We start from the raw sequence: 22,137 nt of genomic DNA, 5'->3' as shown, positions 1-22,137 counted from the left end.
CCCATGGTCAAAAATGATGAAAAACGAGGATTTGAAAAAAAGACGAAAATAGCTCCGAGACCATGGGCTATAGTCCATTGTCTCGAGTGATTTTCGTCATTTTTTCAAATCCTCAGAAATGATGAAAAACGGCGTGCTATAGTAGGCCGTCTGAGATGGGCTATAGCCCATGGTCAAAAATGATGAAAAACGAGGATTTGAAAAAAAGACGAAAATAGCTCCGAGACCATGGGCTATAGTCCATTGTCTCGAGTGATTTTCGTCATTTTTTCAAATCCCCAGAAATGATGAAAAACGGCATGCTATAGTATGCCGTCTGAGATGGGCTACAGCCAATAGTCAAAATGTTGAACTCACCATCTCCAATGCAGGGACTTTAAAATTGGTGGGATCTACGGTGGGATCTACGGTTCTCTGAATCTGTGGACATTTTTAAACGAAATCTTAGGACACACCTCTTTAGCATTGCTTTTACTTAGATCATTGCATGTCTGTTTCCTGTTTTAGTCGCTCCTTTTGTTTTTGCTATTACTATGTAGTTGATGCTCTCTTGTTATGTTTTTGCTCTTTCTTGTTATATTTTTGCTCTTTCTGTAAAGCACTTTGAACTGCACTCGTTGTCTGAAATGTGCTATAAAAATAAAGATTGATTGATTGATTGATTGATTGATTGATTGATTGATTGATTGATTGATTGATTGATTGATGGTGGGTTCAAACCCCACTGAAGTCTTTACTTTCCAGACCAATTTACAGTAGAACAAAACAAACAAAAAAGCAGTGTGAATTGTTTGGAACCAGTGGCTCGGTGTGTTAGAAAGCTGGCCACATGATCGGGAGATGGTGAGTTCAAACCCCACTCAAGTCTTTACGTTCAAGACCGATTTGAGAAGAAGAAAACAAACAGCAGGCACTACTGATTGTTACCCGTTTTCTTTCTTGTCAGTTAAAATCATCATTCATCATCACTTCCATCTTGTCCATCACCTAACCCTAACCCTAACCCTAACCCTAAGCAGTGGATTTTAAAATTAAACACCAAATTTCCACACGGCTTAAACAATACCAATCCAATAGGCCTACAGGGAACAGGATAGTAAACAAACCCTTAAATGCTAAACTCCTAAATGGCTCTTAATTAGAGCAGAGCCAGGACAATAGCAGTAACACAAAGCCATTCAGATTCAAAATCAGACCATCTTGGTCTGAGGTTGACACTAATGGGCTTGATGGGTGGACTTAATCCCCTCAAAGGTTTAATCATCAAGGTTGAATCATCAATCAACACTTTAATCGTTGACTTCAGAGGTATACGACTGGGATTAAGCCGGACTAAAACTAAATATAAGATTGAGAAATGTTTTAAGACTAAAGCTTAATTGCCCAGACTCTTCTTCAACCAAGATGGCGAAAGCAAACATTCTTTGTTCGGTACTCATACAATAGTTTGGTACAAAACACTGAAGTCCTTAAACCAGAAACCTAACCCCAACCCTAGTTGTCTGGTACCAGATTGGTTACCAGATGATACCAGAACAAAACAAAAAAAAGCAATGTGGATTGCCTGGAACCAGTGGCTCAGTGTGTTAGGAAGCTGCCACATGATCGGGAGATGGTGAGTTCAAACCCCACTCAAGTCTTTATTTTCAAGACCGATTTGAGAAGAAGAAAACAAACAGCAGGCTTGATTATTGTAATGCTCTCCTGTCTGGCTTACCCAAAAAAACTATTGTTTTTGCACTACTGATTCTTACCCGTTTTCTTTCTTGTCAGTTAAAATCATCATTCATCATCACTTCCATCTTGTCCATCACCTAACCCTAACCCTAACCCTAACCCTAACCCTAACCCTAACCCCAACTCTAGTTGTCTGGTACCAGATTGGTTACCAGATGGTACCAGAACAAAACAAACAAAAAAGCAATGTGGATTGTCTGGAACCAGTGGCTCAGTGTGTTAGGACTCTGCCACATGATCGGGAGATGGTGAGTTCAAACCCCACTCAAGTCTTTACTTTCAAGACCGATTTCAGAAGAAGAAAACCAACAAAAAAGCAGTTGAATTGTCTGGACCCAATGTCTCAGTGTGTTAGGACGCTGCCACATGATCGGGAGATGGTGAGTTCAAACCCCACTCAAGTCTTTACTTTCAAGACTGATTTCAGAAGAAGAAAACCAACAAAAAAGCTGTGTGAATTGTCTGGACCCGGTGGCTCAGTGTGTTAGGATGCTGCCACATGATCGGGAGATGGTGAGTTCAAACCCCACTCAAGTCTTTACTTTCAAGACTGATTTCAGAAGAAGAAAACCAACAAAAAAGCTGTGTTAATTGTCTGGACCCGGTGGCTCAGTGTGTTAGGATGCTGCCACATGATCGGGAGATGGTGAGTTCAAACCCCACTCAAGTTCAAACCAAAAAATAAAGGTCCAGGGTGCAATCCCACCCCAGTCTTTACTGTGACACTTTGCTTTCCACACTGACATCAAGTAGCACAGAAAAGCTGTGTTGTAGTAACCAGCAGTTAGCTCAGTGTGATGAGAGGCTGTCCTTGGGAGCCACAGGTCCAGGGTTCAAATCCCACATTAGTCATAACTCTGACACTTTGCTTTGCACACTGATTTCAAGAAGGACAACTTTAAAGCAGCCCAGAAATACACCATGATTGTGTGCCGGTAAGTGGCCCAACGGATAAGTCAGATGATATCCGTAGTATACCTAGTAGAAGTGTGCCGGTTCAAACCCGACATACTCCTAGTATGCGGTGATGGTTCAAATCACCGACACCTAGAGTAGGTGTGGCCAAGTGGATAAATCAGATGATATCTGTAGACTACCTAGTAGAAGTATGCCGGCCGACATACTCCTAGTAGGATGGTGCTAGTTCAAATCACCAACACCTACAGTAGGTAGGAGTGTGTGCAGTTAAGTGGCCTGGTGGATAAATCAGATAATATCCATAGAATACCTAGTAGAAGTCTGCCAGTTCAAACCCGACATAGGATGGTGCTGGTTCAAATCACCATCACCTAGAGTAGGTAGGACCGTGTGCCGTTAATTGGCCCGGTGGAAAATCAGATAATATCCATAGAATACCTAGTGGGATGGTGCTGGTTCAAATCACCATCACCTAGAGTAGATACGACCGTGTGCCGTTAATTGGCCCGGTGGATGAATCAGATAATATCCGTAGAATACCTAGTAGGATGGTGCTGGTTCAAATCACCATCACCTAGAGTAGGTAGGGGGTCAGGTAAGAGTATGTAGGGGCAGAGTAGGTTGAGGTGTAGATAGGGGGAGAGTAGGCGAGGGTTGGTCAGTTAGGGGGAGGAGTAGGTGAGGGGGGTCAGGTAGGGGGCGATTAGGCGATGGGGGGGCAGGCGAGGTGGAGAGTAGGTGAGGGGGGTCAGGTAGGGTGAGATTAGGTGAGGGGGGGCAGGCAAGGTGGAGAGTAGGCGAGGGGGGGGGGGGGCAGGTGGAGAGTAGGCGAGGGGGGCCAGGCAGGGGGAGAGTAGGAGAGGAGGGAGCCCAGGCAGGGGGAGAGCAGGAGAGGAGGGAGGCCAGGCAGGGGGAGAGCAGGCGAGGGGGGAGGCCGGGGAGAGGAGGGAGGCCAGGCAGGGGTAGAGTAGGAGAGGGGGGAGGCCAGGCAGGGGTAGAGTAGGAGAGGGGGGAGGCCAGGCAGGGGTAGAGTAGGAGAGGGGGGAGGCCAGGCAGGGAGAGAGTAGGAGAGGGGGGAGGCCAGGCAGGGGCAGAGTAGGATAGGGGGGTGGGCCGGGAGAGATTAAGCAGGGGGTGTCTTCCTATTTTTTTTTTTAATTTTCTAAATTTAATTTAGAAAAAAAAAAAATGTTTTTGTTAAAAAAAAGGAAAACATTTTTTTTAGTAATTATAAAAAAAAAATCAGGAAGACCGCTCCTGCCTGCAACCGCCCCTGCCTGCACCCTCCCCCTGCCTGGCCCCCCCTCTCCTACTCTCCCCCTTCCTGGCCTCCCCCCTCGCCTACTCTCCCCCTGCCTGGCCTCCCCCCTCGCCTACTCTCCCCCTGCCTGGCCTCCCCCCTCTACTACTCTCCCCCTGCCTGGCCTCCCTCCTCTCCTACTCTCCCCCTGCCTGGCACCCCCCTCGCCTACTCTCCCCCTGCCTGCCACCCCCTGCCTGGCCTCCCTCGCACCTACTCTCCCCCTGCCTGCCACCCCCTCGCCTACTCTCCCCCTGCCTGGCCGCCCTCCTCTCCTACTCTCCCCCTGCCTGGCCCCCCTCGCACCTACTCTCCCCCTGCCTGCCTGCCACCCCCTCGCCTACTCTCCCACTGCCTGGCCCCCACCTCGCCTACTCTCCACCTCGCCTGACCCCCCCCTCTCCTAATTGCCTAATCACCCCCTACCTGACCCCCCTCACCTACTCCTCCCCCTAACTGACCAACCCTCGCCTACTCTCCCCCTATCTACACCTCAACCTACTCTGCCCCTACATACTCTTACCTGACCCCCTACCTACTCTAGGTGATGGTGATTTGAACCAGCACCATCCTACTAGGTATTCTACGGATATTATCTGATTCATCCACCGGGCCAATTAACGGCACACGGTCGTACCTACTCTAGGTGATGGTGATTTGAACCAGCACCATCCCACTAGGTATTCTATGGATATTATCTGATTTATCCACCGGGCCAATTAACGGCACACGGTCCTACCTACTCTAGGTGATGGTGATTTGAACCAGCACCATCCTATGTCGGGTTTGAACTGGCAGACTTCTACTAGGTATTCTATGGATATTATCTGATTTATCCACCAGGCCACTTAACTGCACACACTCCTACCTACTGTAGGTGTTGGTGATTTGAACTAGCACCATCCTACTAGGAGTATGTCGGCCGGCATACTTCTACTAGGTAGTCTACAGATATCATCTGATTTATCCACTTGGCCACACCTACTCTAGGTGTCGGTGATTTGAACCATCACCGCATACTAGGAGTATGTCGGGTTTGAACCGGCACACTTCTACTAGGTATACTACGGATATCATCTGACGTATCCGTTGGGCCACTTACCGGCACACAATCATGGTGTATTTCTGGGCTGCTTTAAAGTTGTCCTTCTTGAAATCAGTGTGCAAAGCAAAGTGTCAGAGTTATGACTAATGTGGGATTTGAACCCTGGACCTGTGGCTCCCAAGGACAGCCTCTCATCACACTGAGCTAACTGCTGGTTACTACAACACAGCTTTTCTGTGCTACTTGATGTCAGTGTGGAAAGCAAAGTGTCACAGTAAAGACTGGGGTGGGATTGCACCCTGGACCTTTATTTTTTGGTTTGAACTTGAGTGGGGTTTGAACTCACCATCTCCCGATCATGTGGCAGCATCCTAACACACTGAGCCACCGGGTCCAGACAATTAACACAGCTTTTTTGTTGGTTTTCTTCTTCTGAAATCAGTCTTGAAAGTAAAGACTTGAGTGGGGTTTGAACTCACCATCTCCCGATCATGTGGCAGCGTCCTAACACACTGAGACATTGGGTCCAGACAATTCAACTGCTTTTTTGTTGGTTTTCTTCTTCTGAAATCGGTCTTGAAAGTAAAGACTTGAGTGGGGTTTGAACTCACCATCTCCCGATCATGTGGCAGAGTCCTAACACACTGAGCCACTGGTTCCAGACAATCCACATTGCTTTTTTGTTTGTTTTGTTCTGGTACCATCTGGTAACCAATCTGGTACCAGACAACTAGAGTTGGGGTTAGGGTTAGGGTTAGGGTTAGGGTTAGGGTTAGGGTTAGGGTTAGGTGATGGACAAGATGGAAGTGATGATGAATGATGATTTTAACTGACAAGAAAGAAAACGGGTAAGAATCAGTAGTGCAAAAAAAACAATAGTTTTTTTGGGTAAGCCAGACAGGAGAGCATTACAATAATCAAGCCTGCTGTTTGTTTTCTTCTTCTCAAATCGGTCTTGAAAATAAAGACTTGAGTGGGGTTTGAACTCACCATCTCCCGATCATGTGGCAGCTTCCTAACACACTGAGCCACTGGTTCCAGGCAATCCACATTGCTTTTTTTTGTTTTGTTCTGGTATCATCTGGTAACCAATCTGGTACCAGACAACTAGGGTTGGGGTTAGGTTTCTGGTTTAAGGACTTCAGTGTTTTGTACCAAACTATTGTATGAGTACCGAACAAAGAATGTTTGCTTTCGCCATCTTGGTTGAAGAAGAGTCTGGGCAATTAAGCTTTAGTCTTAAAAAATGTCTCAATCTTATATTTAGTTTTAGTCCGGCTTAATCCCAGTCGTATACCTCTGAAGTCAACGATTAAAGTGTTGATTGATGATTCAACCTTGATGATTAAACCTTTGAGGGGATTAAGTCCACCCATCAAGCCCATTAGTGTCAACCTCAGACCAAGATGGTCTGATTTTGAATCTGAATGGCTTTGTGTTACTGCTATTGTCCTGGCTCTGCTCTAATTAAGAGCCATTTAGGAGTTTAGCATTTAAGGGTTTGTTTACTATCCTGTTCCCTGTAGGCCTATTGGATTGGTATTGTTTAAGCCGTGTGGAAATTTGGTGTTTAATTTTAAAATCCACTGCTTAGGGTTAGGGTTAGGGTTAGGTGATGGACAAGATGGAAGTGATGATGAATGATGATTTTAACTGACAAGAAAGAAAACGGGTAACAATCAGTAGTGCCTGCTGTTTGTTTTCTTCTTCTCAAATCGGTCTTGAACGTAAAGACTTGAGTGGGGTTTGAACTCACCATCTCCCGATCATGTGGCCAGCTTTCTAACACACCGAGCCACTGGTTCCAAACAATTCACACTGCTTTTTTGTTTGTTTTGTTCTACTGTAAATTGGTCTGGAAAGTAAAGACTTCAGTGGGGTTTGAACCCACCATCAATCAATCAATCAATCAATCAATCAATCAATCAATCTTTATTTTTATAGCACATTTCAGACAACGAGTGCAGTTCAAAGTGCTTTACAGAAAGAGCAAAAATATAACAAGAAAGAGCAAAAACATAACAAGAGAGCATCAACTACATAGTAATAGCAAAAACAAAAGGAGCGACTAAAACAGGAAACAGACATGCAATGATCTAAGTAAAAGCAATGCTAAAGAGGTGTGTCCTAAGATTTCGTTTAAAAATGTCCACAGATTCAGAGAACCGTAGATCCCACCGTAGATCCCACCAAGTCCCTGCATTGGAGATGGTGAGTTCAACATTTTGACTATTGGCTGTAGCCCATCTCAGACGGCATACTATAGCATGCCGTTTTTCATCATTTCTGAGGATTTGAAAAAATGACGAAAATCACTCGAGACAATGGACTATAGCCCATGGTCTCGGAGTGATTTTCGTCTTTTTTCAAATCCTCGTTTTTCATCATTTTTGACCATGAGCTATAGCCCATCTCAGACGGCATACTATAGCATGCCGTTTTTCATCATTTTTGAGGATTTGAAAAAATTACGAAAATCACTCGAGACAATGGACTATAGCCCATGGTCTGGGAGCTATTTTCGTCTTTTTTTCAAATCCTCGTTTTTCATCATTTTTGACCATGGGCTGTAGCCCATCTCAGACGGCATACTATAGCACGCTGTTTTTCATCATTTTTGAGGATTTGAAAAAATGACGAAAATCACTAGAGACAATGGACTATAGCCCATGGTCTCGGAGTGATTTTCGTCTTTTTCTCAAATCCTCGTTTTTCATCATTTTTGACTATGGGTTTATACAGGTGATTTGAACATGGTGAGAATGATGATGGACAAGATGGAAGTGATGATGAATGATAATTTTAACTGACAAGAAAGGAAATGGGTAACAATCAGTATAGTGCAAAAAAACAAAAACAAAGGCATAATCAGACTTATAAGCCAAACAAAGGTACAAACTAACTTAGGCATAACAATTCAAACTATAAACAAACTTAAACAAATCAAATACTAAAAAGGACGTTCTGGTAAACAAGGAGCAAACTTACGAATAATGCATCAACATCAAACATAGGATAGCTGTGGTGTCCCCCAGCACCTCTCCAGTGAGAAAAGCAAATGTTTGTGTGGCTCCTACTAGGCTTATATAGCCCCAGGTGTGCCAAATTAGTATTAGCTCCACCCACCACCAAACAAGGCAAACGAGTCAATCTGCTCTCACAGACTCACGCCACCACTCTCAGCTAAAGAGTGGTGGGGCTTTCTACTAGCCTGACTCCGCCAGATGGGGCAGCAGAGAGTACACTGGGTTCCCCCCTCCTGCTCCTATCTGGGAACTCTCAGGCAGACTTGATGCCCGGCCACAAAACGGCCTGGCCAATCAGCGGCAGCTAGAGGCGGGATCAAGGCAGCACTGTGTATGCATTGATCCCGCCTCTAGCTGCCGCTGATTGGCCGCCCCATGAGAGCTCACAACCCAGGTCTGGTGGCAGAGCCACCTCGGATGAAGGTCTGGGTGCCGACCAGGGGGATGGGTCCAGTCAGGGAACCGGTGTTGGTGGGGAGTTAAGGACCACGGCTGCTGCAGAGGAGGTGCTGGGTGTGCCTGGATGTGCTGCAGAGATGGGGATGGCACTGGGTGCTTCTGGATGTGCAGCAGCGATGGGGGTGGTGCAGGGTGCGCTCTGTCTCGGGAGGTCTCTGGAGGCACCACTAAGAGGGTACTCAGGGGAGGCGTGGTAGGAGCCTGGAAAGGAGCTGGTGCTGGACAGGGCTCTGGTTGAGCAGGCACTACTTGGAGGGGAGGCATATAGGGGCACTTGGAGTGGAGGCATGGGAATGCCTGGAGACTAACCGCTGGGTAGAGAGGTGACGGAGGATGCACTGGGTACGGCTTGGCTTTAAGTCGGGCTGGGGGCTGGGCCGGGTACAGCTGGACTGGAGGCTGATGTGCTGCGTACTGGAGGGCTGTAGGAGGAGGAAGCCGGTGGCTGCTGGGAGGCGTAGGAGGAGGAGGCCGGCTGCTGGGAGGCGTAGGAGGAGGAAGCCGGTGGCTGCTGGGAGGCGTAGGAGGAGGAGGCCGGCTGCTGGGAGGCGTAGGAGGAGGAAGCCGGTGGCTGCTGGGAGGCGTAGGAGGAGGAAGCCGGTGGCTGCTGGGAGGCGTAGGAGGAGGAGGCCGGTGGCTGCTGGGAGGCGTAGGAGGAGGAGGCCGGTGGCTGCTGGGAGGCGTAGGAGGAGGAAGCCGGCGGCTGCTGGGAGTAGGTGGGAATCAAACCCACGACCAGCCTTGACTTTTGGATCCTCACCAAGCAAGCATACCTAAAATTGTCACACAAAAAAGTCACAATTTTCATTAATCTATCGTGTATAAAGTACACTTGTGAGATGCATAAAAACACTGGCCTGTTGCATTTTTCATCCTTTCCACATTAGTTTTCGCCTGCTTTCTCCTCTTTTTTCTCCTTCCCCCTCTTGGTAGACGAATGTTTCCCAACCCTGGTGCAGTTGGTAATGGTAGCACTGTCGCCTCTCAGCTGGAAGGTCCCAGGTTCGATTCCCGCCGGGGATGCTGGGGGTGTGTTCCCCTGTCAGGTGAAAAGAAGCAGCTTGCTCACTCCTTATGCATTGAAGGAAGCACAAGGTCAGTTCGGGGCTCTCCCCAGGTTGGCAGAGTCAGAGGGAGAGTACCGCCCAGGATTACAGCTTAGTAATTGGTACCGGGTGAAAAAATAAATGGGTTACAAAAATCGTAGGATAAAAAACTTGTCAAGATGGCGCCACCTCTCCATTGAACTTAAATAAGGAAGTTAAATGAAAAATCTAATTGTATCTATTTCGTTTAAAGAATAAGCCATATTTCATTGCTTGTCTCATAGTAGGCTCAACCCTTGATCATAAAATACACAATGTCAGTGGGAAGTGAGTGAGCGAGACAGACAGGGTGTGCGTGTGTGTGTGATTGGGACATCCCTACTTGTAAGGTTTTTCTAAACTGTTCACAAATAACAGATAGACAAGCTCGCAGTGCACGCGTGAGCACGCACGCAGACAGACAGACAGACAGACAGACAGACATTTTAGAGGCAGAGCTTTATAGGGTGGTGCCAGATCATGGTCTCTCTCTCTGGTGTTGTGGCTGTCACTCGCAGTGAAGAAGTAGTTGGACAGGTATGAGGGGTATTGAGGGCACCGTCCCTTTGACCATCGTACTGATGTGATATTTGCTTTACCCTAACCCGAGCCATCCCACACAATCAAAACATCAGATCGACAAGGTTGTCAATCGGCTATTTTCAGCAGAAAAGGCTTTCCTCACAACAGAAAACAATACACTAGAATAAAGCACTAAGGGGGTTTGCGAAGAAGCACCCGCATGCATCAGTGATCCGTTCCAGTTAAACTTGGTATATTTTCTGACTGATTATTTGAATGATTATATCTATGCTTGTTTTTGATGTTGTAAAATATTACTACCATTTCTTTTTAGATTATAGTGTTAACATATTTTAGAAAAGTCTCCTGTGGACAGGTGCTTACACTGTAAGAAAAACATCTACAAATTGTGCAATGTGATTGAGATATCTGGGGTGCATACATTTGTTAGACATACCATCAGTCCGACAACATCGTCGCATGCACTGCCGGTTACAACTAACCCTGTTGCCGGGTTATTACTCACCCGTGGCTCCCGACATGCGTGGCAGGTTAAAACTAACTCATTACTTCCTGTGAGGTCAGGTTTACGGTTGGGTTTTGTGTTTTGGTAGGGTGTGAATGTTAGTATGTTGGAACAAACACATGCATCCGTGATATCCATGCCAAATTAACATAACATGTCTATAATCGATTCAGCAACACAATTCGACCGTATACAGTATGGAGGCATGGGTGACTAACGGATGGATGGCCGCGAGATGCAGGTTCATAGTAAATGCGACCCATGGTCGCAAAAATATCTCACTTATATAATGCCTTTCTGAGTACCCAAAGATGCTTTACAAGAGGCAAGAGGAAACAAATGTAAAAAATACTTTATTAGGGGGGGGGACTATGTTCAAAATGTCCTTTTGAACATAGTCCAATCCTCTCATACAATAGTCCACATAAAAAAACAAACACCTGTAGCCAAATTCCAATACCCCAGCATGGTGGTGTTACGATGAAATTGATGACCTGCTGAAATATGTGATAATCGTGTTTACATTTACATTCAGTGTCTGAATGTAAATTGTTACGGTTCATTTATCAGCAGAGTTCAACCTAGTGGTATTTAGGCCTTGTATTTAAAGATCTCCATAAAGTTGTGTGAAGTCCACAAGATAGATGGTCACATATTTCAGCAGGTCACCAATATCACCATAACACCACCATGCTGGAGTGACCGAGTGCGAGTGAGCAAGTGGCCGAGATTTGGGAAGAAACGTCAAGCAGAACCAGACTCTAGGGTGGGCGGCCATCTGCCTCGACCATGTCGGGGAGAGAAAAATAGAGAGAGAGGAAATACGGGCAAATACAAGTAGTAGCAATAGAAATAATAAACGTAATAGTAATATATAGTATAACAATGTCAGATAATATATAGTGGAATATGAATGTCAAGATAAAATACAGTCTAGTGGTGTAATATAACATGGTAGCAGTCCATGGTCATGCTGTGTAGTGGTGTAATATAATATGGTAGCAGTCCATGGTCACTCTTGATAGGCTCTGTGAAGAGGGTTACAGCAAAACATCAAATGGAGACAGTGATGGTTCTAATTTTACCATGATGAGAATGTTTTTATTTTATATTTATAAGTGAATAATGTAAGTCTGAACCAGGACCTTAAATTAAAATATGTCCAGACCACCAGAAAAATGTAATGGAAAAACCCCAAAGGAATTATCCTAATAGTTATAGAAATATAGGATTGTCAGTTTAAGACAGTAAAACATTTTCAAAAACCTTAGGCCATAGTTGTCAAATATAGTGCGCTGTCAATTTAAGATGGATGCACAATGGATAAACCTTTGAGAGAACTTTGAATGGAACCAAATGAACATTACCTTTCACAAATGAGTGAAATACCGGCATAAAATCCTTTAGTCACCTTAGCCAATCCTAGAAAAACCCTTTGAACACAATCCAGGCAATGGATAAAACACCTTGGTAAAAGACCCTTAAAAAGTAATTGGAAGACGCAGGAATTTAGACCACAACAAATTATAAAGTTTAGGGGAATTTATATAAATTGATTCTCAGTGAAAAGTTGTTACAGATCCAGGCTTGACATAGGGTTATTCCATGACTGAACATTATTCCACAGTTTTACAACTTAAAAAATATAGTAGGGACAGAGACCAGGGGGTTAATCTGGCGACATAAATATCATAAGTGACAGGCCCTGAAATATTTGTTATGCATAACAGGATGGGGACAACACAAACGGGACTTCTTTATCAGAGTCCACTTTTGTGGCACTTGAAGCAGAGAGAGGTACTCACCCATCTCTTCCAAAACAAGTCAACGAGATACTGCACTTTTTCACCCTTCAGCGTGTATACTAGGGCATTAACATAAAAATCGATTAGTCGACTATTCGACTAGCAAAACGGTAGTCGACACTGTAAATCAAAAATCGAGTAATCGTTAATATTATTTTTAATATTTTTTTATGATTTCTTTTTTTTTTTTTACAGCAGACATGCAGCTGTGAGCTCTGTTGTTTTGTTGGTAGTTCTCCAACTTAAGTACTAATCCCTTCCTGGCTGATTGTTTTCATATCATATACAAGCCGACTGTACGTGGGTTTTGCAGTCACCGTCACTCGTGTAGGTGCGGTGGGCGGCGGTGGCTGCACTGGCAACATTTAAGACAGATTTTCAAAAAGCATATGCCTCATACGCTCAATGGGGACAACTACAGTGTGTAAATACTTTTACTATTGGTGAGTTTACTACTGTAGTTTGTTCAACAAGTTAGATTGGAGACGTGTCGTCGTTTCGTCCGGTACAGTAGTATAGCAGCCTGTCCCTCCTCACTCTGCCCAATAATATCCAGTTTGGTGACAGTCAAACTACAGTAGCTCTTGCCGTGATTTCATGTTTCTTTTTCTTATTCATCTTTCTTCATGCTTATCCAACAAAAGTGCAGGCGTGCGGCATTATTAAAAACAAACAGCGATGCCGTGCGATCATAGTTATAATAGTCGTGAAGTAGTTGATCATCTGATTCATAGCCTGGTAAGCCTGCTAGCTAGCAAGCCTAGTATGTAATCATAACCTCCTCCTAGCTTGTAGCTTCTAAAAACCAAAGGAACTGTGGTTGTAACTTGTTGAACATTTAGGGTGTATGAAAAACATCGCATCATCCTCCTCCGTATCCAATTCTCCAACTGAACAAACATTTTCAACAACGTAACATGCTATGCTGCGCCGTAGAAAGGTCTTGCGCATCAAAAATAGCAGATCTACAAGCTCACAGCGCGTCCATCCGTGAGTCATTGTGGACTTGCAACTTTGACTTGACTTTTAACAGCTGTTGTGAATTTCGGCCAATCAGAGCGGCATTCAGCGTAATCTAGTAAGAGAGTGGCGACACTAGCGTTGACTCCCATTGTAACAATGGAATGCGGAAGTGCTCATTCTATCTCAATGGGATAGTTCCAATGTTTGGAACTATAGCCCATAGCACCCCGCTTTGTGGTGAGATCAAAGCGTGTCGCCACTCTCTTACTATTCCACTCGCCCTGCATTCACCGCCTCTGTTTTGCAGTTAATCCTTCACTCGCGCTGGCCGTTTCAGAACACAATGTTTTAATGCTTGATTGGATGGAAAAAAATATCATATTTTACCGCCGACTAATCGATTATAAACCGATTTTGATGGTATTCGTGTCGACTATCAAAAATCACGTTTGGTTAATGCCCTAGTGTATACAAGTCTTTTGTGAACAGTTGAGGTGGCATGACTGAGGTACCGTCCGATGCATTTCCATTGCTGACACACGGCAAAGGCGAGGTCTGGGTTGCTATGGCTGTTCCATTGTGCAGAGAGGAAGCTTCGTTTGGGTCAAACAGTAGTCTGTTGCCATTAGAGGCCCATTGGCTCTGTGTCACTCCAATCCTTGTATTGGGAATTGAAGTCCCATGCATAGAAGGCAGGCGCTGGTACCAGTGGGAGTGAGTGAATTCACATCATCATACGGTATATCTTCTGCAGATCAGCTTCCACCAAATGGAAGGAGGTGGTGTTAGGAGGTGGTGTTAGGACATGTTAGAAGGAGGTGGTATTAGGAGGTGGTATTAGAAGAAGTTGGTGGAAGCCGATTTGCTGATCTACTTGCACCTGCCATATATACAGGGGACTTCAATCCCCAACACAAGGTTTGGGGTTACAGCCAAACATCATCAAATGAAGAGACAGAGCCAATGGGCCTCTAGCACCAACACACTACTGTTTGACCCAAAAGAGCCCCCAAGCTGCTTCTCTGCACGATGGAACACCAATACCAACCCAGACTTGGCCTTTGCTGTGGGTCAGCAATGGAAATATATCAGCACCTCAGTCATGCCACTGTTCACAAAAGAAGTCTCGTATACATGCTGAAGGGTGAAAAAGTGCAGTATCTTGTTGACTTGTTTTGGAAGAGATGGGCGAGTACCTGTCTCTGCTTCAAGAGCCACAAAAATGCACTCGGATTAAGAAGAACCTGGCAACGGCAGACGTTATGATTATGGACGATTCAGTGCCAGATAACTTGTGGGTGTCGGGAAGAGTCAAGCAGATGATACCTGATGCAAAGGGAAGAGTCACATACCTAAGCCGTTGACATTCACCCACATACATAATGCCTGGTACACGCGAGGCCATTCACCAACAATGATGTCAGATCATATGAAGTGGTATAATAATGTTAAGATAAAATACAGTGTTGTGGTGTACTGTGATATGGTAGCAGTCCATGGTCATGTTCTGTGAGGAGGCCGGGTCCACAGTCACACTCTTGATAGGCTCAGTGAAGGCTCCGTGAAGAAGCCTGGTCCACGGTCACACTCTTGATAGGCAGCTGGGGGTCCATCATACAAGTGCATGGAACTGCAGAGTGGGAGACAAAAATCATCCGGGGAGTGGCTCCCCGATGATGAGTTAGTGGCAGGCCTTACTGGACCGTGAGTCTTTACAGTGTTAATAATAATCACACTGATGGGAAACGAACCCACACAACCAAGGGGAGGAGGAGAAGAGGAGAGGGGAGGAGAAAAGGCAGGAGGGGATGGGAATGGAGAGGGGAAGACGTAGAGTTCTCAACGGGCTTGAAAATTAAGGCCCGGCCCTACCCCAACTGGGCCAGCCCGACCATATCATTTACCATAATGTTAGGCCACTAGATGGTTCAATATACTGAGTGAGTGTGTGAGAGAACGGACTTAACAGCCAACGTAAGTTGATTTCAGGCTATTCCACTATGACGCGTGTCCGCTTCTGGCTTCCATCATGCATGCTAAAGCATAGCATCAATGCTAGCAAGCCAAAATGAGATCCATCCTTGCTCTAGAAAACGCCAATGTTCCAATCGCGCTCACCGAACAATCAGAAAAGACCTCTGAACATCGCCAATCAGTTCAAAACGACAGACAGCGCATTAGTTTCAAAGAAAAAAGCATGCAAAGGCCGCAACTAAAATGTGGTAGGTCATACAGACACGGTGTGGATGGGGCCCTAGCAACAGTGCACAGCAACCGGAGCGGTTAAAAGGAAAATAGCGAGACAATCTTATAGCGATATCAAATGCTGAAATGCCTCAAGATTTTCAAAACAAGTGAACAAGATATTGCACTTTTTCACCCTTCAGTGTGTATTCGAGTCTTTTGTGAACAGTTCAAGTGGCATTTCCATTGCTGACCCACGGCAAAGGCCAGGTTTGGTATGGGTGTTCCATTGTGCAGAGAGGAAGCTTATTTTGTGTCAAACAGTAGTGTGTTGGCTCTGTGTCACTCCATTTGATGATGTTTGGCTGTAACCCCAATCCATCGACAACCATTCTTTACCCCAACCTAAACATAACCACAAGCGCGGGAGCAGCGCAGTTTGAGCGGTAGTCCGACCGCTGTTCCCGCATGTCGGACTAATGCTCTGTCGGAAATTACGTGCGGATCCAGTCTTCTGCAGATCACCTTCCACCAACATGGAAGGAGGTGGTGTTAGGAGGACGTGTTAGGAGGTGGTGTTAGAAGAAGGTGGTATTAGAAGAAGTTGGTGGAAGCTGATCTGCAGAAGACATGATATTGTAATTTCATAGTTGTGTGGAGTTTGCATGTTCTCCCCATGTCCCCTAGGGTAGGTACTCCTGGTCTCTAAACTGCCTCCCCCTGACCAGCAGGGGCGCCTGATGGAGGGGAAAGGAAATGGTTGGAATAACGTGTTCCTTCCACACGCTACGTCCAACCAGGGAAACTCCCCCCTGTCAGGTGTAAAGGAGCGACTCATGAAGGAAGCATGAGTTCAAGTCCGTTGCTCTCCCCAGGTTGGCGGAGGGTGTGTAGAGCCCAGGATCACATTGGATAATTGACACGGGTGAAAAATGGGTTACAAAATCGTGGGACAATAATAATTTTAAAAAAAAGATAATTATTGTAAATTCATTCACTCCTGCTGGTATTTGCACCTGCCATAGGCTATATACAGGGGACTTCAATTCCCAACACAAGGTTTGGGGTTACAACCAAACATCATCAAATGGAGAGACAGAGCCAATGGGCCACTAGCACCAACACACTACTGTTTGACCCAAAAGAGCCCCCAAGCTTCTTCTCTGCACGATGGAACACCCATACCAACCCAGACCTGGCCTTTGCCGTGGGTCAGCAATGGAAATATGTCAGCACCTCAGTCATACCACTTGAGCTGTTCACAAAAGACTCGTATACATGCTCAAGGGTGAAAGTGATGTATCTTGTTGACTTGTTTTGGAAGAGATGGGCGAGTAGATGGGCTTCAAGAGCCACAAAAAAAAGTGATTTGGGTGATTTGGAAAAACCCCCCGGTCCTCCCCGGTAACAAGATGTGCACATGCACACGCTCTACAGTGGGAGGACGTGCAACAGGACAACAGCAAGGTGCTCCTCCGCTCGATCATGATTGGAGGAAGGCTGGGCCCTATAGCCAAAAACAAAACCTAAGGTGTTTTGACCCCAGGGGTTAACTGGGGACAGGGAGGAACTCCTTATATGGTCAGTGCACTCTATCTATAGTAGGGAGGATTATCACAAAAAAATGAGATATTTGAATTAAGTGAAATCACTGAATATACCTTCAAGTAGAACCTGGCAACAGCAGACGTTATGATTATGGACGATTCAGTGCCACAGAGCTTGTGGGTGTCGGGAAGAGTCAACCAGATGATACCTGATGCAAAGGGAAGAGTCACATATGATACCTGATTTAAGGGGCTTGTCAGATGTGTGCAGGACAAGACGAAGACAAACACACTGGAAAGACCCGTGGACAAGCTATGCCTCATCTGTGAGACGGACACTTAAGTTTATTGTTTTCATGATAAAGTTTCACCCACATGTCTCCACATACATATGCCTGCTACTCGCAAAACATTCAAGTTCACCCAAGTGTCGCCATAAAACTATGCCAGTGCACGCCATTACATTCACACACATAACTAAGCAGTTACATGCAATGACTATGACATTTACTCACGTGTCACCATATACCAATGCCGCTGCACACCATTACATTCACACACATACCTAAGCCGTTACGAGCAATGACATTCACCCACGTGTCGCCACAATGATGTCAGATCATGTAAAGTGGAATAATAATGTTAAGATAAAATACAGTGTTGTGGTGTACTATGATATGGTAGCAGACCATGGTCGTGCTCTGTGAGGAGGCTGGGTCCACGGTCACACTCTTGATAGGCAGCTGGGGGTCCATAATACAAGTCCATGGAACTGCAGAGTGGGAGACAAAAATTAACTCCGGGGAGTGGCGCCCCGGACGATGAGTTAGAGGCAGGCCTTACTGGACCGTGAGTCTGTACAGTGTAAATAACAATCGCACTGATGGAAAACAAACCCACACAACCAAGGGAAGGAGGAGAAGAGGAGAGGGGAGGAGAAAAGGGAAGAGGGGATGGGGAGACAGAGTTCTCAACGGGCCTGAAAATGAAGGCCCGGCCCATACCCTACACTAGTACACTAACTGCATGGGCCGGCCCGAGGCTCGGCCCGACCATAACAATTACCATGATGTTAGGCCACTAGATGGTTCAATATACTGAGTGTGTGAGAGAACGGACTTAAAATGATTTATCTCATTAACACAATGAGTGCCGCCTGCTGGACAAAAGTGGCATGGCGCTTGGGTGCTGGTGATTTCAGGCTATTCCACTATGACGCGCTTTTGGCTTCCATCTTGGATGCTATATCATAGCATCAATGCTAGCGAGCTAAAATTAGGTCCATCCTTGCTCTAGAAAACGCCAATGTTCCCATCACACTCACCAGATAATCAGAAAAGACCTTGAACATAGCCGATCAGTTCAAAACCATGGACAGCACATTAGTTTCAGAGAAAAAACAAGAGTGCAAAGGCCGCAACTAAAACAGAAGCTAAGGTGGTTACAGACACGGTGCGGGCAGGGCCCTAGCAACAGACACGGTGCGGGCAGGGCCCTAGCAACAGTGCACACATCCATAATTACAATTAATTGAAAAAAAAATGATAAAATTCATTTATGTCTTTCTTTTCATTTTTTACATATATTTTCAAAATTTCAGAAGACTTCTGCAGATCAGCTTCCACCACATCATGGAAGGAGGTGGTGTTAGGAGGAGGTGTTAGGAGGAGGTGTTAGGAGGAGGTGTTAGGAGGAAATGGTAGAGGAGGTGGTGGAAGCTGATCTGCAAAAGACGGAAATGTGAATTCACTCACTACCGCTTTTACCTGCACATGCCATCTATACAAGGGACTATCATTCCCAAAAGAAGGATTAGGGTTACAGCTAAACAACAAATGGAGACACTGAGCCAATAAATAAAATGTATCATGGGCCTGGGCCGTGGCTCAGCAGTCCAGGGCCGTGGCTCAGCGGTCCAGGCACCATGGCTGGTAATCCAGTCTGGCAGTGTACCGCGGGTTCGACTCCCGATCCCGACGGCGTTTACTGCATGTCACCCCCACATCTCTCTCCACATTTCCTGTCAGCCTACTGTCTATCCCTCCATAACAAATATAAAATAAAGGCGAAAGCCACAAAAAAAACATTTAAAAAAATAGGGTGGGAGGCGGGGTGGAAGGCGCATGGCGCCGGACGAGGAGCACAGAGCCGATCCAGTAACCCTGATGCGGGAGGCATACGGTTGCTACACCTTGCCCAAGGCAGGGGCGTTCATCTCCCTGAGGCTTATACGAGCCCACATACCTGCCATGGGAGCTGCAATGGCTGACAGGACCCGATGGAAGGGAGGCGCACGGAGCCTGTCAAAGGGAGGGGGGCAGGAAGGGAGTTGCAAGGCTTTGGCAGGCAGGCTTGTTCTGAAAAGACGTGGCAGTCATTGAGTTAAGACCTGAGGCGATTTTCAAGATTGTTCAAAATAGCAGATGTACAAGCTCAATGCGCAGCACTTCGTGTCGCGCTGCGAGCTTGTATATCTGCTATTTTTGAATAGCCAACAGTACAATCTAAGGGCCCCATCTTGCACCACCCTAAACATCCCTAAACTTATTAGCCATTTTTTTACTTTTTTGAAAAACATTTTAAAATAGTTCAACTAGCTGATCTACATCAACACGTTGTGAGCTTGTAGATTCGCTTTTTGAACTATTTCAGTGTATATGGTATAACAATGATGACACTTTAGAAACAAGCACAAATAATCAACTACACTTTAGAAACAAGCCCAAATAATCAACTACACTACAAGCCTGTGCGTGCGTGCGTGCGTGCGTGCCATCACATCTGCTGAACTCTGGATTATAAAATGTCGCCGATTAAAACATATCCACATATAATCAAAATTAACTATCAAAGCATCAACATTTGTTTGGGGTACTAGGCTGTACACCTCTAGCCTGGTTAATAAACCAGACCGAATCAGCCGTTGGCAAAAAAAAATTGCCTACCAGCGGACAGTGTTGTGTGATATTAGTCTGGCTTATTAGCCAGGCTAGTACACCTCATGTCTCCAGGTCCCCAACAAACACTCAAATCAGGCTTCTGGCTAAACATGAGGCCTCCCTCAAACCTGGTCACCCCTTTTATGCACTACCCTTAAAGAGACAGTGCTACAGAACCAAGTCCAAATACTTAACTACACTTCGGAAACAAGTCCAAATAAACAACTACACTTTAAGTGTGTGTACGTGTGCGTATGTGTGGCCTCTAAACTAACCGTACACAGCAGATTAAACATGAAAATAAGATAAATACACCAAACCAAAAGCAAATAAAGTACATAGCAGCAAAATCTAAACCACATCAATCAATATTAATAATGGCCCAGTATACACCCATGTCCTCAGCCCAATCATTGCACATTAGGCCGTGGGACGACATACGGCTTCTAAAAGCTTTAGATTTTGAGATGGTTTCTCCCCATCAAGGAACTGCACATTTTAGTATTGTATAGATTCATTGTTTATAAACACGACATCTAATGTTTCCAGCCACACTAGTTGCACAATGCACATGAACTGAATATAAAATATGATGCTGGGTGTTTGCGCACGGTTAGAGAGCAGGGGGTGCCGAGTTGTACTCACTGTGATGTTTCTCCATCCATCCTGGGTCTTCCATCCTGTCTGCGCAGTGGGTCATTGGTGCTCTGTTTGCGCAGTGGGTCGTTGATCTGTCTGTTTGTGCAGGAGTAGCGGAAACCATAAACTGTTCCCTACACATCGAAAAATCAATAAAAAAAAAGTTAAAAGATACTGATAACACATTCACTTTGAACTCTTGTTGAATAATGCTGACCTTTTTGATTAGCAAGTTAGAATTGATTAGGTAAACGCTGGCAAAGCCTGCCATGTACGCGTGTTCTAAAATAAATGATACATGGAAGAGTTCCTTTCGATGAGGGCTAGGTGTAGTAGAATAGACAAACTAAAGTATTGCAATTATGCAGGTGTCTTCTTGCAAGGAATTTCAATGTTCAAAACATGTTTTTGTAGCAGGGGCAGGGCTAATAAATTATGAGATAATGACTATGGCACCCTCACAGATAGGAGTGAGGGATATCGTACAAACACATTAACCATATAATAAGGTACCCCAAATAGGTTAAGTGCTCAGAATGAACAGAACCAGAGGCTGATGTACCAAAAGGTAAAGTTTATTGAAGCATAAAAAGGAAGTCATGTTAAAATACCAAGGGAAGGACGGGTTATTATAATCATAAAAAAATGGGACTAAGCCCACAAGGGGCAAATGGGTGATAAGGAGTGAAGGCTTCGGGGCCTACTGCATGGGGCCTCTAACTAATCACAAACAGCAAATAAACAAATCAAAATAAGCCAATAATGCCAAACCAAATTCACATAGTAAAGTAAATATATTGTAAATATATATTTTATATAATACAACATTAGGGCAATATATCAGTGAGGCAAGATACTAAGATAATAAAGTGACAAGTTTATAAGCTCTCCTAGGGAACATTTGATTATAAGGTCAAATAAGACAACATGGAAACAGACTAAAGTGCAAAAATGAACAATATGGCCAATGTGGCATGTGCTCAACCAAACAAAAGCCATTAGCAGCATTAGCCGCAACAAACAAGGCCTACCATGTGCTTTCTCCTTCACCCTGCATGAGAGGGAGCCCCATTTCCTGCAGCAGAGTCAAAATGGCTCTCAACTAGGAGGAACAAGACTTTTGTGCTTCCTGCTGGTCATGTGACTAGGTCAGGTGCAGTAGGTGCACCATTCACCTGGATTCCCACATACAGTTTGACCATAATTGAAAATAGCCGATCTACAAGCTCGCAATGCGACGCATTGTTTGAGCTTGTACAGCTGCTATTTTCATTTTTATACATTTGAAATGGGACATACTGCACAATGAGCATAAAGGGCCCCTGGGCCACCGACATATTCCCGTCCCTCCACACCAAGAACAAGGACATTCTGTAGCTCATTCTGTAGCTCATTATTAAATGTGCCAATTGTTATTGAGTCATAACAAATCTTTCAAATTA

The 22,137-nt window shown here is 45.1% G+C and overlaps 1 protein-coding gene across 2 annotated transcripts; it reads right to left on the bottom strand.

Moving 5' to 3' along the window:
- Nucleotides 1-12,160: 12,160 nt before the first annotated feature.
- LOC306939303 (uncharacterized protein) lies at nt 12,161-21,777 on the bottom strand. 2 transcript variants are annotated; one of them, XR_013791867.1, is made up of 6 exons: nt 21,727-21,777; nt 20,702-20,829; nt 19,362-19,474; nt 17,807-17,889; nt 17,232-17,326; nt 12,161-15,016 (listed from the first exon to the last, which is right to left on the bottom strand). XR_013791867.1 is itself a non-coding variant. In XM_079523892.1 (5 exons), the coding sequence occupies exons 1-5, from the start codon at nt 21,727-21,729 to the stop codon at nt 14,999-15,001; spliced, it is 327 nt and encodes a 108-aa protein (XP_079380018.1). In that variant the 5' UTR covers nt 21,730-21,777; the 3' UTR covers nt 12,161-14,998. The 2 variants fall into 2 exon arrangements, 1 of the variants encoding a protein (XP_079380018.1); XM_079523892.1 differs by lacking the exon at nt 19,362-19,474.
- Between the last annotated feature and the right edge of the window lie 360 nt (nt 21,778-22,137).

The sequence above is a fragment of the Electrona antarctica genome (assembly GCF_951216825.1).
Source record: "Electrona antarctica genome assembly, chromosome: 16".
Classification (NCBI taxonomy): domain Eukaryota; kingdom Metazoa; phylum Chordata; class Actinopteri; order Myctophiformes; family Myctophidae; genus Electrona; species Electrona antarctica.
The sequence above is the reverse complement of the archived record's forward strand: the minus strand, read 5'-3'. Positions and strand labels throughout refer to the sequence as shown.

What these genes read in the sequence shown, in the direction of transcription:
- LOC306939303 (XM_079523892.1), bottom strand. An exon ending in ATGGATGGAGAAACATCACA is followed by an intron (nt 17,890 to 20,701) that starts GTGAGTACAACT and finishes CCCACTCTGCAG; the next exon opens with TTCCATGGACTTGTATTATG. An exon ending in CCTCACAGAGCACGACCATG is followed by an intron (nt 17,327 to 17,806) that starts GTCTGCTACCAT and finishes CCTTTGCATCAG; the next exon opens with GTATCATCTGGTTGACTCTT.